General features: G+C 34.3%; 1 protein-coding gene across 4 annotated transcripts in view; it reads right to left on the reverse strand.

The window, feature by feature from the left end:
* Positions 1-15,519, reverse strand: part of IDE (insulin degrading enzyme) — a 71,888-nt gene that overhangs the window by 38,416 nt on the left and 17,953 nt on the right. For all 4 annotated transcript variants that reach the window (XM_030029869.2, XM_030029870.2, XM_030029868.2 and 1 more), the window contains exons 6-11: positions 12,014-12,126; positions 11,425-11,587; positions 10,935-11,027; positions 10,301-10,392; positions 8,585-8,665; positions 5,554-5,657 (exon numbers count right to left, since the gene is read on the reverse strand). In XM_030029869.2, coding sequence (XP_029885729.1) covers positions 5,554-5,657; positions 8,585-8,665; positions 10,301-10,392; positions 10,935-11,027; positions 11,425-11,587; positions 12,014-12,126 — 646 coding nt within the window. The remainder of the gene's footprint in view (positions 1-5,553; positions 5,658-8,584; positions 8,666-10,300; positions 10,393-10,934; positions 11,028-11,424; positions 11,588-12,013; positions 12,127-15,519) is intronic.

Here is a 15,519-nt window from a genome sequence, read left to right on the forward strand (position 1 = left end):
AAGTTAATATTTTGTTTCAATCACATGAAAATAGTCTAATTAGCTCAGATCTTTAAACACCTGATGCCCTGAATAAAACCATGTAATTCCCACTAAAATTGACAGGACTCAGACTTTTACACCTGAGAAAAATCAGCTTGCAATATTATCATGGAAGCTACACAGAAGCAAACTATAACTTTTGAGTCTACACTGAAAAAAATGTATCATTTAGAGAAGCAGGAAAAAGCAAGAGGACACTTAAGAATCTTAAATTTGGTTTGATGTTTTGGGTTTCTTTTTATAAGTTACAGTTTTGGAGAAGAAAAATAGTCTGAACATAAGAAGAACTAAAATGTGAACGTATAGTTGCTATGGCAATAGCAAACACTAGCATGGTTTTAGTCTACACATAATAACCAATACATTTATCATTACTCTGACCATATACCATTCAAACTCAAAGTATGCCTGCTGCTACATCATTATAGGCCTCCTGCAGGCCTCATTCGATCCATGTTAGAACATCAGTGCTTTGACGAATTCTGCTGTTAGAACTGCATTTAATCAGTCTTTGGTCACTCTCTAATTTGTACATATTTGTATTCAAGCCTTAACAGGCCAGCTGTTGGCACAGCTGTGGGTATTTAAGCTTCAGAGAACTAACCTCCTTGTATTTACTATCTTTAAGCCCTACTAAAATCTCTGCAACAAAAAGAATATATAATTTCTTTAACAATAAACTGAAGAGGCCATAAACCCAGGTATATTCCAGTTTTGAAAGTCCCTTTATCTCCCAATAGTTAGCTTTTTTATTCAAATGCTTAAAATTATATAATCATTATAATCTATTTCTTAAGCCAGGTAAAGTGAAAAGGCAATGTAGTTAGTCCTGAAGGAAGATTAAACGCAACATATTTCTTCCAGCATCCAAAAAGAAAGCACAGTAACAACAAGCTAGAAGAAAGCTGGGTGAGACCCAAGATATTTAAAGCCCAAGATTACACGGAGACCCACGGGCACAGAAGTTACTAGATGACCATCCCTCTCTGATAACAAGCTTTCTTTCTTCAGTCACCATGCCAGCATCACTTTTCCATTATGAAAACTTTTGAGACCCTCCTAGACTGAAACACATAGCTATTCTATGAAATTTAGTTTCCAAAACACCCCCACCACTGTGCCTCTCCAGTCTAAATGTACTACACTTTGCTACTTGAACAGTCACATACACAGCATTCAAAACAGGCTGAATGTGAAAAGCTGAGATTAAAAAACCCAAACCTATCTCTACTATCTGAAGGATCAATGCTTCCCAGTTGCTTCAAATACTAAAGCTGATTATCTTCCGTTGGTATTTGCTCTAGATGTGTTCCATCTTGGAAAAAAAATCCTTTTTTTTTTAATTTAAAATTAATCCACAATTACCAAGTGTAGAGAATATTCCCATCTCCAGCAAATCACTTTGTCAAATGCAAGAAGACTGATGTAACCCTACAAAATTACTATGAATAAAAGATACATATAATAGTAAACAATTATTTTCTTTGATTACTGATGTTTCAAATAAGTTACAGTTAAATTCAATATCTTTTTAGAATTACTTTTTCCTCTCTCCCTAAGATTCTTGCTTATCTTGCTCTTTTCTTGACACCCCTCCCCGCTTTTTTTTAACCAAGGACAAAGAGGAATGCAGAATTGCAACTGCAAGTGCAAATATGGGCTTATATTAATTAAAATAAAAACACATTGTGAAATGGCTGCTTACTACACATTTGAACGAAGCACACCACGTAACATTCTAAATTCTTCTAAAAATTGTCACCCCTATTCCTGTGCTTCTGACCACATTCTATAGACTTGAATTTTCTCCCTCTACCTGTATTCTCTACACTTTCCTTTCTCACACTAATACCTTTTGAATAAGGTTAATTATGGCTATTTTATGCTGAAGTACTGTCACCTGGAAGGGAGTGTGAAAAGGTTGGCATAGCCAACAGGAGTAACACAGAAAACTGATGAGTGATCTGTGGCACCCAGCAGCATCTGATAAGCTGAAAGAGTCCATGAATGTATTTACGTATATTAACTTCCTCTAGCAATTTTTGAAAATTTAAGCAAGCAGATGCTTTGGAAGTTCTCTGGCTAATAACAAAGACTCAATTTACATTGTGAAAGGTATCCTTCCCTAAGATAATATTGACTGTTTTCTTGCAATGTTAAGAGCCACATTTTAAAGCTATGCGAAGCTATAATAAACATCAGATCTGATTAAGCACCTGTAGCTTGTTTACTAAATCAGTATAAAAAAATGGTTTACCTATTGCTTGTAAGCAATTCTAAAACCAGTTAAAAGTTCAAATTCATGTGGAATTTGGTTAAGCTTTCTTTAGAGAAGTAGTAATTATATATTCTCTTTTAATTACTAAAAACAGTCTCTACGTTAAAGGTAAGCTCTTGTATCAAATTTCCAAGAAGTTGGGTGGTAGATCAACATGAAAGTACATTCAAAATAGAATTATTTAATACAATAGGAAAGAGAACCTGGAAATTTTGTTTAAAGTATTGTTTTTCAAAATATGATCTCTTGAAATATTCAAGCTTCAGTTACAGTATCCCCCACACATTACACATAGATGCACACCCACACACAAAGATATAGGCCCTTCTTTAAAGGGCATTAATTACTATGGCAACTACTGTCACTGACATAGGCAGCTCCGTTTACTTTATCATTACTCGTATACCCCTAGAAACACCAGAACCCCACGACATTTGCAAATACAGTTCATAATCCAATTTTATCCTACTTTATCCAATAATCATTTGAAATGTACTATCTTTTGAAAATAAAGTAACATGCATCTTAAACTAAATAAATATACAAGTCAGATTTTGTCATACAAGCAGAGTGAAGATTCGTGCCCAAACTTTTAAGTAATTCACAGTAATTTCAGAAGGCTGAAATATATAAACTCTAGAAATATATGAATGCATGCCTCGCTGGCCTTGTATATCCAACAGTGTCTGAAAATTTCAGTGTGGATCATATTCAGAAACAGACACCCCACCCCACCCCCAAAATCATTATTTTTTTGTATTATATATGTGGCTTCCAAAACACTGATAAACAAGTGTTCAAATACAGTAAGACTGATATACAGAATTCCAAGCAAGAGCTTGTTTCTGTGTTTTCATACATTTTAATAATATATCTACGCCACTAATTTAATACTACAATTTATTACAATATACACAAAAGATATATTAAAAGAACCAAATTAAAAAAAAAAGAAAAGAAACGAAAAGAAAAGAAAATTCAGGCTCCAAAGTGCTAGTATAACTGTTGCCCATTCAACCTTCTAGTAATTAAGATTGTACCACATTATACATACATATAAATATATACACACAAATTTACATATTGTCCTACTGAACCTCTGCCCTCTTCAGTGCACAGAAGAATTAAGAAACAGTTATTCAATATTTTATGTTTTGCTCAAAGCATGACTCAACTTCTTCTCTTTCCAATATTCACCTCTTTCTCTAAATAAATAGCATTACTAAAATGCCTCTTCTGCAACATCAGTGTTACAGGAACTAATTTCATATTTTCAAAATATCCCAAGAGACATTATTTTCAGAGATAGGAAGCCGAGGCATATAGAGATCCACAAAGTTATACAGTACCCATTCATTTTAGATAGTCACTTTAAGACTTTTTTTTTTTTTTTAATTCTTTGCATTGTATAGTACCTCATACATTAAAAGCAAAGCTTCTGTTGAGTTGTTTGTGGATTCAAGTGCGCAGCAATCCCTCTAGTTAGGCCTTAAGATTTTAGGCATACTCAAGAAAATAAAAAGGAATGAGTAATTACTGGCTTGCTGTGAAAAGTTTGTTTTAGGAGTTTGTCTTGTGCCATTTAGGAAGCTTGTGACAAAGCAAAGATACTCAGTTCTCCTGGGCAGCATTGAACAGTCTTAACCTTGAACCTCTACTTCCCTCTTTCTGCAGATTCCTCTTACTTTCATTACACACCTTCCAACTACATTGGTAGGTTAGGCAAAGCAATACATGGTACTGACATCTTATCATGTAATTCCAGAACATTTCTATTCTGTAAGAACTGAAACAGAAGTTGGATGGGGGGGGGAAAAAAAAAAAGGAAAAAAGCATACATCTCCAGAAAGCAAAAACAAACAAAAAAGCAAGACTTGGTAAACTTTAGTTTCTTTGCCCTTTGTAGACTACACTGCACTTAGTCTGCACAGGCTTCTCTGATCAGTTCCTCCAGGTTTGGTTCCATCAGTTCTGCCGCTGTCCTACCTCAGGCTCCTTGTTGTAGACCTCTTTGCCTCTTCTGTTTGCCCCGTTTCCATGATTCAAGACTCTAGTTGAATATCCTTGCTAAGCCTGACAATCTTTTCTTCTAGACTTGCTCTCTTACCTCCACTCTGACTTTAAGTCCCAATTCCTAGCCCCCTCTCATTTTTTTTTGTCCAATCTGCACTTAACCATCCCCAGCTGTTCCACTAGCCAGCCTCTCTATCCATCCTTGACTGACATACCAGTTCCCCACAGCTGCCAATATCTGCTTAAATTACCCCCATGATGTCCTTTGCCAGCTCTCTTGCCCCAGGCTCTTCCTCCCTTCCTTAACCATTTGCCCAGCCCTTCCTCCTCCTCAATTAATATGCCCTTTTTTCACCTGCCCTCATTTTCTTCACTACAGCTTCCAGATTTCTTCACTTGTAAATCATCATCTCAGCAAAGTGTTATTTCCCTTCTCCTGGTCACACTAGATATTCAAATAGACATGGGGTACATTTGTTCTTTCAGCCTTTCTTTTCTACCCTGCATGGGTGACAACAGAAGATCCTCAAAAGCACAGGAGAGAGGTTTCCCCTTTCCCTTTCAACATCTATTCTGAGCAATTACTGAGCCCTGAAATTTGTACTGCAGCATGCTCACTCTGCAAAGGAAGCACGTGCAGTATGGTCACACTCATATCAAAGAGATGCTCTGGAAGTCTGAGAGATTTTAGCAGCTAAAGGCACAGCTATTTCTACCCACATAAATTGATATTTTTCAGAGGGTCTGCTAATCTGCACAAAGTTTTGTAGTTCTCCACAGGGAAAATAAAATATATTCAGCAGATAAAAGCCATCCTCCTAACAGATTTCCAGACCTAGCTCCAAATTATGAATATTAGAACATTCCATATAAAATGTCCCCAGAATTTAGTGAGGCAGGATAATTTTACTAGGCTTTTTCTCAGTAACAGTTGAGCTATTCTGAGTAAGTATCTTCCTAAAAACTATTTCAGTCTGAGGAAGACACCCTGCATAGAAAGGACTGAAAGGATGTTTCTGTCTGAACAGGAAGAGTTGCATGTCCTTAAGCGTTCTTATTTTCAATGGGGACAGAGACAGTAACACATAGAACAACTAGCTCTTTTTCAGTGACATTTACTTTGGAGCTGTAAGAGACATCTAAGAATTTTTATTTCCATTAGTTCATCTGCTTTCTTACAATGTTTGGGTTAAAATACAAGTTATTGCAGTTTAACTTACCGAACATTTTCTGGTCTCAATTTATCCAGTACCATCTCAATTAAATCAGGCCTGAATTCTTCAAGCAAATATTCAGCAGCCAATACTTCTTCTATAGGATAATACTAAAAAACAAAGCCCAGAAACATGTAGGTGAATTAAACAAAAGCTAAGCAAGAAAAAACTACGGTTTTGTATAGGAAATAAAAGTGTATACTTCTGGTCACTAAATCTGTATTACCTTGGTAATTTCAAATTAGAAATGCATAGATGTCCTAAAATCTTTCTCCTAAAACTAAACAAGATGGAGTAGTACTCTAACTATGCAATCATATTTCTCCTGTATTAGGCAATTTTATATACTACATATTATCATTCTTTTATCTTGAAATATTTTATGTCTCAGTATAAAAACTCACCCTCCTTTAAATACTGCTTTGAAGTAACTAAAGTAAAAATAACACGGTAAATGCTGACCCCTGGAGGAAATGTTTAAAGATAAAAGAACACCAAGCACTCACTAGAGTGCATTTGGGAAAAACAAAACAACAAAGCAAAAAAAACCCAAACAAAAACACAAACAAACATAAAAAACCACTAAGTTTTTTAGGATTCTCTAAGAATTCAATTCTTATTTACAGTAATTTAAAGGAAAGTATATTTCAATTATCTAAAAGTATAATACAAACTTCCACAATTTTAATTCTAACATTTTTTATTTAGGATCAAACTGAAAACCTCTTAAGGTACATAGCAATTTAAGAAGAAAAAACAGTTAAAACTCCTTTGAAAATTATTAGTGCAGTTGACAGGAAAACTTTGTTGATTAACATCTGTTTACCAAGGGAAAAATACCAGGTGACCTAAGCACCAAGTACTTGCAGTTTGCCATACAGGTGTACTGTTTTTGACCAGAATATTATAAAATGGCTTTCTGAATTACATACATTATACAAAAAACTACAGTGGAATGAATTCCAGAACATAGAGTAACTCACACAAAGGATTTTGGAAAAGAGAAAGGGCAGGGGGGGTGGAGACCAAGGACAATGAACCAAACCTGTGTTACAAAAAATTCAAATGTGAATGCTGAAGACCCAGAATTTGAAAGGTCTTGTCCAAAAGATTCACTGTACACTGAAGAATGCTCATTTAACTACAGTCTGCATAAATGGCTAGGCAGACTAAGCAACTTGAAGGGGAGATTTTAAGTAATCTATGCACTTCTAATCTGAAATTACCAAGGCAATACAGATTTAGTGACCAAAAGTCTACACTTCATTTCCTTTGCAAACACAGGCCATAGTCAGCCCACCAACTGGAGCTGAAAATAAAATTTATTTGGTTATTTTGTTATTGCTTGAGCAGGAGGGTTGGACAAGATGACCTCCAGAGGTCCAGTCCAACCTCAACCATCTTGTGATTCTATGATTACTTTTCAGCAAGGTCCGAGCATAATGTAACTAAAATAAAACAGAATAAAACAATTTAGATACAACAATCAGATTAAAATGAAATTTAAAAAAATAATACAATTAAGGAGACAAAACAAAACAAAAGAAAAAGGACACTGCAAACCAGGGAACAACCACCTGGAAAACATCAAGCCTACACATGACAAATATGAAATATAATTTGACAGCAGGACCTTAGTGCTGACTCCTTAGACCAGCACAAATATGCTTTAAAGACGAACTGCTGTTTTGTTGAATAAAAATGTTTAAATCCTTTTGATAAATACATAGTAATTTATGACATTACATTTACTCATGCTAACTTATACACAGGTTCTTCTTCAAGTTACGAAAAACAGCTAGTATTCGTAAGCGTATGAGATCACCAAACAACAGTTCTAGCTTGGTTAATTCAAAGCATAAACTTAGTATGACTCAGAGGCAATAAAAAGAACTAGAAAAGTTAGTTTACTATTAGTGTTTAAGCAACTAACAGCAGAATCAGAATTACCATTCACACTGCAAAGCACAGCAAAAGAAAAGCAGTGAAGAAAAAAAAAAAAAAAAAAAAAAAAAGTCCTGAATCAATACCCTGCTCTTTGGAACACTGCCGGCAACTTCCTGGACTGATTTTTTGGAAACAGCAATTGTTATTGGGAATGATCCAACAAATACAGACCACTGAAAGACTGTTTCAGAAGTCAGAGGTCCATTTGTTAGAGATTTTATGCATTTGACAGAACAAAAGCAAGAGACAGCATCCCAAATAGGAGCTCCTTTAAATATCCATTTAAATGTTTTCAGTTAGGTCTAACGCTTTTTAGTAACAGAAAGACAATTCTAAAATTGAAAATCATTATTTTAGACTTTACAAATTAAAGGTGTAGGAGTATTAACAGGAATTCCTGCAAAGAAACCAAAAATGCCTCTGAATAGATGTAGACGTTAGCTGTGCAATGGAGAATGGCTGCAATGTATAAAAGTTGCATAACTTTCACTAGACAAAAAAAACCCACCTAAATCTTCCTTTAGTGCAATATGCAGAAACTGGATTTTCCAAGAAGTATAAAGACTAAGTATAAGCTACATGATAGTTCCTTCAGTACCAATATGTAATCACATTAGTAGAGTCAAACATTTCTGATTTGCTATCTTAATATGAACATTTCTGCTTACTGCAGTATTTTAACACTGTTAACTATGGAAGCATTTAGAAACATAGTGCTTGTGTTTGTGATAAAATATTATTTCTCTAATATTTCCCTAGAGAACATTTAGCTATTGGGTAGACACAGAATGACAAGGTACATATGTCTTAAGAAACACTGAAACAGATCAAATAGCAACTCCAGTTACTGTAAAATCAGTTCTAGCAAGTATAGAAGTACAAAATGGTAGAGAGTGAAGGAAATATGACTTACTGACTGCCAAGACTAAGATCTACGCAGTGTGATATTAGCTTCCTAAGCTCAAGAAGTGCAAAGGACCTTTGCAAATACCTGTATTTATTAAGAGTATAATCAAACACACTGCGTAATTATTACTTTACTGTAAAAAAACCAACCAAACCAACCAAACAACCCCCCCCACACACTTACATGCAACATTCCTCCAAGCTTTGACGTGTAACCTCGTGGTCGTTCTTTATCTTTAAATCTGAATGCCACAGCATTTAGATCCTAGGAAACAATGTAGGAAGGGTTGAAAAGCATACATTAGAGACTATTTTAAGAATAATTATTGGCTACTTATTTCCTTTTTATAACCTAAGAAAAGGAAGGAGTTTTGTTGTATCCATTTTATATTAGTTAGGTACCTAACACAAAAGTTTTCATTAATATTCAAGTTGCACAAAACTCACAAGCAATTTCGGATAGTCTCACAATGTGAAGTGTTACACAAATCTTGCAAGTCCTATTTGTAGTAAGAGATCTGGCCCATGGCTCATATATTTAAATTTCCTGATAATTTATAAACAGACTAACTTCGATACAACCAATGCATAGTGTTCCAGTGCAATGTTCATTGTATGTTAATGAACTGAATCCTTTCCCTCTTCCTTTTTTGTTCCTTTTGTTCAGGAAGCCAAAAGGTAAGTTTAGAGACAGAAAAAGTGTTTTTCTTTATGCCGCCTTAGCCACAGAAGTAGAACACATCATTCTTAGAATACAATGGCAAGGGTGAATTAAAGAGATCTAAGACTATAAAGCCAATGAAAAGCACCGTCCATCCTTCTGTGAAACCACACAGAGAGTCTGGTTAATTCAACAATTCAGCTGAAAATAAACTCAGAAAACGATTCTTTTCAAACTAGTTTGCCAGCTCTTCTGACTCACCTCACAGCCTCAGGAATGCCGGGACTGATACAAGAGGAGCAAGGGAACAACACAAGAATGAGATGGGAGGATGGAACTACCTCTTTCAAATCTTGTGTTTGCTTACAACGACAGTAAAACAATTCCATTGGGACTTTTAGCAGAGGGTAAAGAGACTTCTTTTACAGGTATACGGTGTCAAAATGCAAGAAACAAAGTTAACACATCTGCAGAATTTCTACCCTTAGACAGAAGAAACTCAACAACAGTTTTCACCAAATAAAGCCAAGATAGAACAAGAAATCTTTACCCAAGTATTTGTAGTGAACCAACAAGACTATATATATATATAAACAAAACTGGTTTTATTTCACAGTCATTGAGAAGTGCAGTACTATTTAATTCTAATAGGATACTTTACATTTTTGCTCTGTGCACACAGAACCACACAGACTTACAAGAAGCGTGAACAGTTCAGCAAAGGCTGAAGCGTACAGCCAAAGTACTCCATGAAAAGTTTTAGTTCACGTCTCCAAAAGGAGAGATAAGAAACAGCAGATTAAATGTCCTACTGCTTTTACAATCTCAACTATACAATTTGACACATGAAAGAAGAGAGGGGTAGAAAAACAGCCATTTCAATTTCCAATTCAGTGTTACCCCTCACAGCAAATGCTTCCCCCCCACTCCACCTCCAGTGAAGACTAAGGAAGGTTATGCGAAATCCTTGCAGACAGAGTAAGATACTTCTTCCTTCACCTCCATTATGTTATCATAAAATGTCAGCTCACAGTTCTATAAGAGCATTTCACATCTACATTAAAACAATATATTCTGAATGTACTTGTCATTTGTGTCATGTTGCACAACTAAAATTAATAAACTTAATTACCATGTGATTATTAAAGGCTATTTCCACAGCCAAGGAATCTGTTTCTACTTATAATCCAAAAATTTGTAAAAATACAACCACCACATGTCATGTATCAATCACTGTACCTTGCACTCTTGGAAAACCCATTCTTGAGGTCCTTCTGTACGTAGTTTTTGAATATATTGAAACATGTGCAAAATAATATCTTCAACGTGCACTGGAAAGAAAAAATACTTGCTTAGTAATTCACTCAGTTCTGCACAAAGAAAAAATTCTGATGAACACAAATATGTAAGGTTTTATTTTTAATTACTCCCTGATACATCAAGATATTTGAGTACACATGCAATCCTACTGGCAAAGTTAAACATGTTTTTCTCAGACACGAATTTAAGATAAGTGTGTAAGTCCCCAGCTAATTCTGAGAACTGCATTGAACATGTCTTATGTTAATATATTGATTTATAATATAATTTAACTCAGGTGTAAATAGTATGATTAAGTAGCACAAAAAGGTATTAACAGCTTTCCTTATAAAGAAATTTACTTTAAAACATTTCATGAAATGCTTTAATATAACGTCAAATAAGTTGGTTTTTTATGTTAGATGAAGTGTGCTAGCATACTGAGAGGATCTAAACACAGAAATATAGTCAGTTAATTAAAATAAATTGGCTTTCACAATTAGTCTCTTTGGACACAAACACAAACCCATCAGATCAGGAATAACACGGAATGCAGACACAGTACTTCACTTACAAAGTCCCTCCTCTGTCAAATCCACATTAATGATGAAAAACATGAAACCTCTAGCACCCTCCTTCTGTCCTCCAACAAGAGTATTTACCCATCCTATAAAATCAAAAAGAAGATATATTACATAAACAAATCTGTAACAATTTATGCTACCTAGTCTTCCAGACATTGAGGGACCTGACAGTAGTCTCTAAGTCAGTGACAGAATAGAGACAAGATCATTATGTCAAAGTTCATATAATTCTCTAAACAGGCATAGATAAAGGGGAGTGCAAGAAATAATAGCTTCAGTAGTCAGAGTGCCTGTTATTTATTTATCTTTCCCCACCACAGAAACAAAAATAAAGCACAAAATGACTTACAACTCAAATTACTCAAATGGTTGGGGGCTTTAAATTTAACATACAGATGTCAATTTTAAGTGAAACGTAGCTAAGCTTTAAAAAATTGTGTAATAAATTACTTTTTAATTGTTTACCTTCAAAGGACTTACCTTTGGCTTTAAGCTCTGATAAAAGACTCCCCGGGCCTTCATGCCCAATCAGATGACCAAGGTAATGGCCAGGGTTTGATTTATAATACTTCTGAAGATCTGGTATAGGAAATGTGACATAAAGATTTCTAATGTCCTTAATGGGCACCACTTTGTAAAGTTGCTGAGGGGGAAAATAAACAAGGACATCCATAAACAAAAGGGAACTCTCATTATTTTATTCATCTCAGGAGCACATATCATGTTCCCCTCACACACGCACGTTTTATTACAAATATAGCAACAAAATCTCGAAAGTAAAGGTATGTAAAACTTAGAACAACAGTTTAGCCATTCATGATGCAAACAAAAAGAGAATTAATTATCTCTCCATTGCTTACAGCTGCAATCAAATATACAAACTTTAATATAAACTATACAAAACTATGCTATACTCAGCATGGAAAGGTGGGTGGAAAATTAAGAAAGAAATATGGAACTTGACAGGGACACTCATACAGAAGTAGTGAAGTGCACAATGTATTACTGAGACATAAAAAATATCATTTAAGGTATACACTCCTAATGGAAGATGTATCTCTATACATACCCGGAGATGTTCTTCTTGGAAAGGATGTTCAGGAAACTCTGGTATAGGGACATTTTTATTCTCTACTTCTGAAAATAACTTTACCACTAAGCAAGTCAGCTCATCCAAGGATTCTAAAATAAAAAAAAAATTAGAAAAACTTAATCATTATCTGAAGATTCTGGCAAATTCGGATTTTGTATATTCTTTGGGGGAGACATGAATTATACAGAAAAGTAGTTTTAATTGTACAATGATTATTAACTTCAGAAAGGAAATCTATATTAACACTTAAGTTTTGAACTATAACTATAAGCATCATGCTTATTAGAGGAGGGCTTCAACCATGATCAAAATAAATCCTGTAAGTAGAAAAAACATCTTTAAATTTTACTGATGAATCTAAGCTGGAACTGAAGAAAAGACACATCAGATATTGAACATTTACAAAAATAAACATTCCACAAAAAGCTTAAGGGACATACAATTACAGCTGCAAATTTTCCAGAGTGAAAGCATCTTTGCCAAAACTTGGATTTTCTTCAGCCTCAGCTCACCTCCAGTACTTCACATACACTGTGAGCCAGGGTCATCTGTCCTCAGCGCCCCAAAATTTCACACACGTCTGCGACCTGTTTAAGCACTTCTACTTTTACATCCATTCTAGTTTCAGTCCATGATTCTAGTACTCTTCAAAAACAAGAGGAAGACCATTTGAGGAAAGAATTTGATGTTGTGCGTGAATTCACCTAAATTGACCTATACTGTTATGTTGAAATACTGCCTTCAAAATACCTATCTGCTTAAAGAAAGGCATTTCGGAGCACTTCTCAAAGTGAGAAAAGACATCCATCAAGTTTTTTAGCACATGCCTTTCAAGGGTGGATGTTGAAGAAAAAAATGGGCATTTCTTGGATGTCTCAAAGTACAACCTTAATCCTTGAAAGATTTCAAAAAGCAATCACATTGTTAGTCAAAACAATCCCAGTTAGATTTAGAAAGTGGAATCTTTCCTGCCCAACATATGCATGCTCCTACACTACACTGAGAGAATCGTGCAGGGGAAAAAAAAAAAAAAAAAAAAATGCAAAACAAGATGGGTCAGTGTATAATACAATTTTGTGAACTGCATGTAATTTTATTAAAGACCACTACTTTTTATCCACATCAGCAAAATACACATTCATTTAAGCTTTACAACTACAGTAAGTGTTTTCTTTAGGACAGATTTCCAGTTGCCAAGGTGATTTTTACTGAAAAAGTTTCCATTAAAAAGTCTACATGTGAACTGCTGCACTAAAACTGTTCTATGATTACTCAGTGAATTTTGCTTTTGATTAGATAAAAAAATTAATTTAATTTTATTATTTTAGCAAACTTTTGAATATTTATTACTATTTACTAGAGAAATTATATTCTGATTCCCTCACTGCTTTTTAGTGACATATATTTTTATTTGTTTTACATTACATACATAAAGTGGTTGGAAAATCAGAGAATTACTAGGATGCACATAGCTTTAGACATCCATTTATATCAGAATGCACAAGAGTAGAGAGATCATGGGGGACTTGCAGTGTGCAACTCAACATATTTTTATGTTATAGAATTTCTAACTATTTGTTTATGCATTAATTAGTAGTACTGCTACATTTCTAGCAAGGTATTTCAGCAAGGAATTTATGGAATAATGCTAACAAGGTTTGTTTTCTGCAGTTTGCTTTTTATGGGCAGAGCTCCCTGAAAACAAATTTAAAAAAAAAAAAAAAAAACACAACAGGAAGAATGTGGAACTTGTAATTTTTCAAATTTGATGCTAGAGGCAAGCCCTCAAATAGCCAAATCAATCATTAATATAAAGCCTTCTGGAAAGCAATTGCATAATTCTCCTGCCTGAACAAATAACAGAGTGAGAAAAGGTATGTGTCTCTTCAGGGAAAATAAGATGCAACTTTTGTCCAAATAGCACCTCACTATTACAGTGACAACTACTTAAATATGACAAATAAGGGTACTTGTACAGCATTTTGTATACAAACAGACTAACAAAAAGCCTGAGAGTTACCTTTCAAAAATTTATTTATTTTATAAGATTGAAAGGAAAAATCCAAAAGATCAATGTTTTAAAGGCTCCTAATTTTTCTAAATATTGAACTATTTACAAGGGCAACTCACACTGAAAGAATTCAACTGTGGAAAATGACTAGTGAAACCACCTAAATTCAGGATTTTAACAAGAATAATTTTTGTATTTTGTAGTAAAAAAAAAATACATACGTGCAAATTGCAGAAATGTTTGAAAGGTAACAGATTTTAAATATTTTCTACATTTTATTGATATTTGAAATGCAGATCTTGTCTGTCCTGGAATATTGCCTGTCCAGTAAAGAACTAGTTAAAGAAAAAAAGATGCCTGGAAACATTGAAAACAGAGCTGTTAAATGAGGAAGAGAATTTCAGTTCAATTGTTTTAAACTCTGATTAATATCTATTTACCTTCAATTAATAAATAAATATTTTTAAAGATAACAAAGGATTTTTTTTTTCCTCAGGTAAAATAAACAGAAGAAAACAAAACTGAGAAGGGGGAAGCACCTCTTTCAAATAGCAATAAAAATAAATTTACAATATTGAAAAATATTTACAAGTTGTCTTCATCACTATTACACTGTTTACTTGCAGAAAGTTTCCACTGCTACAAGGAGAATAAGCAAGGCATTTTCACACATGACATACATTAAGCCCTAGTGGTATTACCTACATACCTACTAGGAACACATCTGATACCCCACTTTTAAGACAAAAAAAAAAAAAATCTAATACATTTTAATGTTCAGCTTGCAACAGTGAAAAAAACCCCAAACTTTCACCATATTCTAATCAATATGTGATGTTACAGCAGGTGACATATAATAATAAATTGAATTGAAAGGAATTAGGGAGCCTGGAACTGATCCAGTAGTGAGCGCATGCACAAAATTTGGATTCACTTAAGAAGCATAATCCTCACTGTGTTTGCCCACTTTAAAAATCTACAAGAAAAAACGATTCATGCTAAAATATGCTATGATTGAAATTAAACAGGTACATTTTGTTAATCAGCTTCATACTCAGCATCCTGTAAGCCGATAGTTGTAAAGGAAGATTTCACTTTGCTAATGATTTTTATTCCATTCATACCCACCATTGGAGCACTGTTGTAAAACACCATACAAATAACAGTCTGCCAGCATATTTTCAAAAAGCAAACAGTTTTGAACACACTGTTATTAAGCTTTTAGCAAACCTATGTAAAATATCATCTTGACTGTGGAAGATTTTAAGCAGCTGGAACCTCTGTTAAGTTAATTCAGAAGGACACTGAAGTAAAGGCTTTTTATCTAAATGTTAGGTTAGGTTTATCCTTCAATAATACAGAAATTTTTGTAGTGGAAGTGTAATTCTAAAACATGAAAACAGTATCAAAAGCCCTCCCAACCTGAAACCAGACAGGTGTCAGTCTTCATAAGACAAATATACAAAGACAA

This window comes from Aquila chrysaetos, chromosome 11, assembly GCF_900496995.4.
Source record: "Aquila chrysaetos chrysaetos chromosome 11, bAquChr1.4, whole genome shotgun sequence".
NCBI classification, from domain to species: Eukaryota; Metazoa; Chordata; class Aves; order Accipitriformes; family Accipitridae; genus Aquila; species Aquila chrysaetos.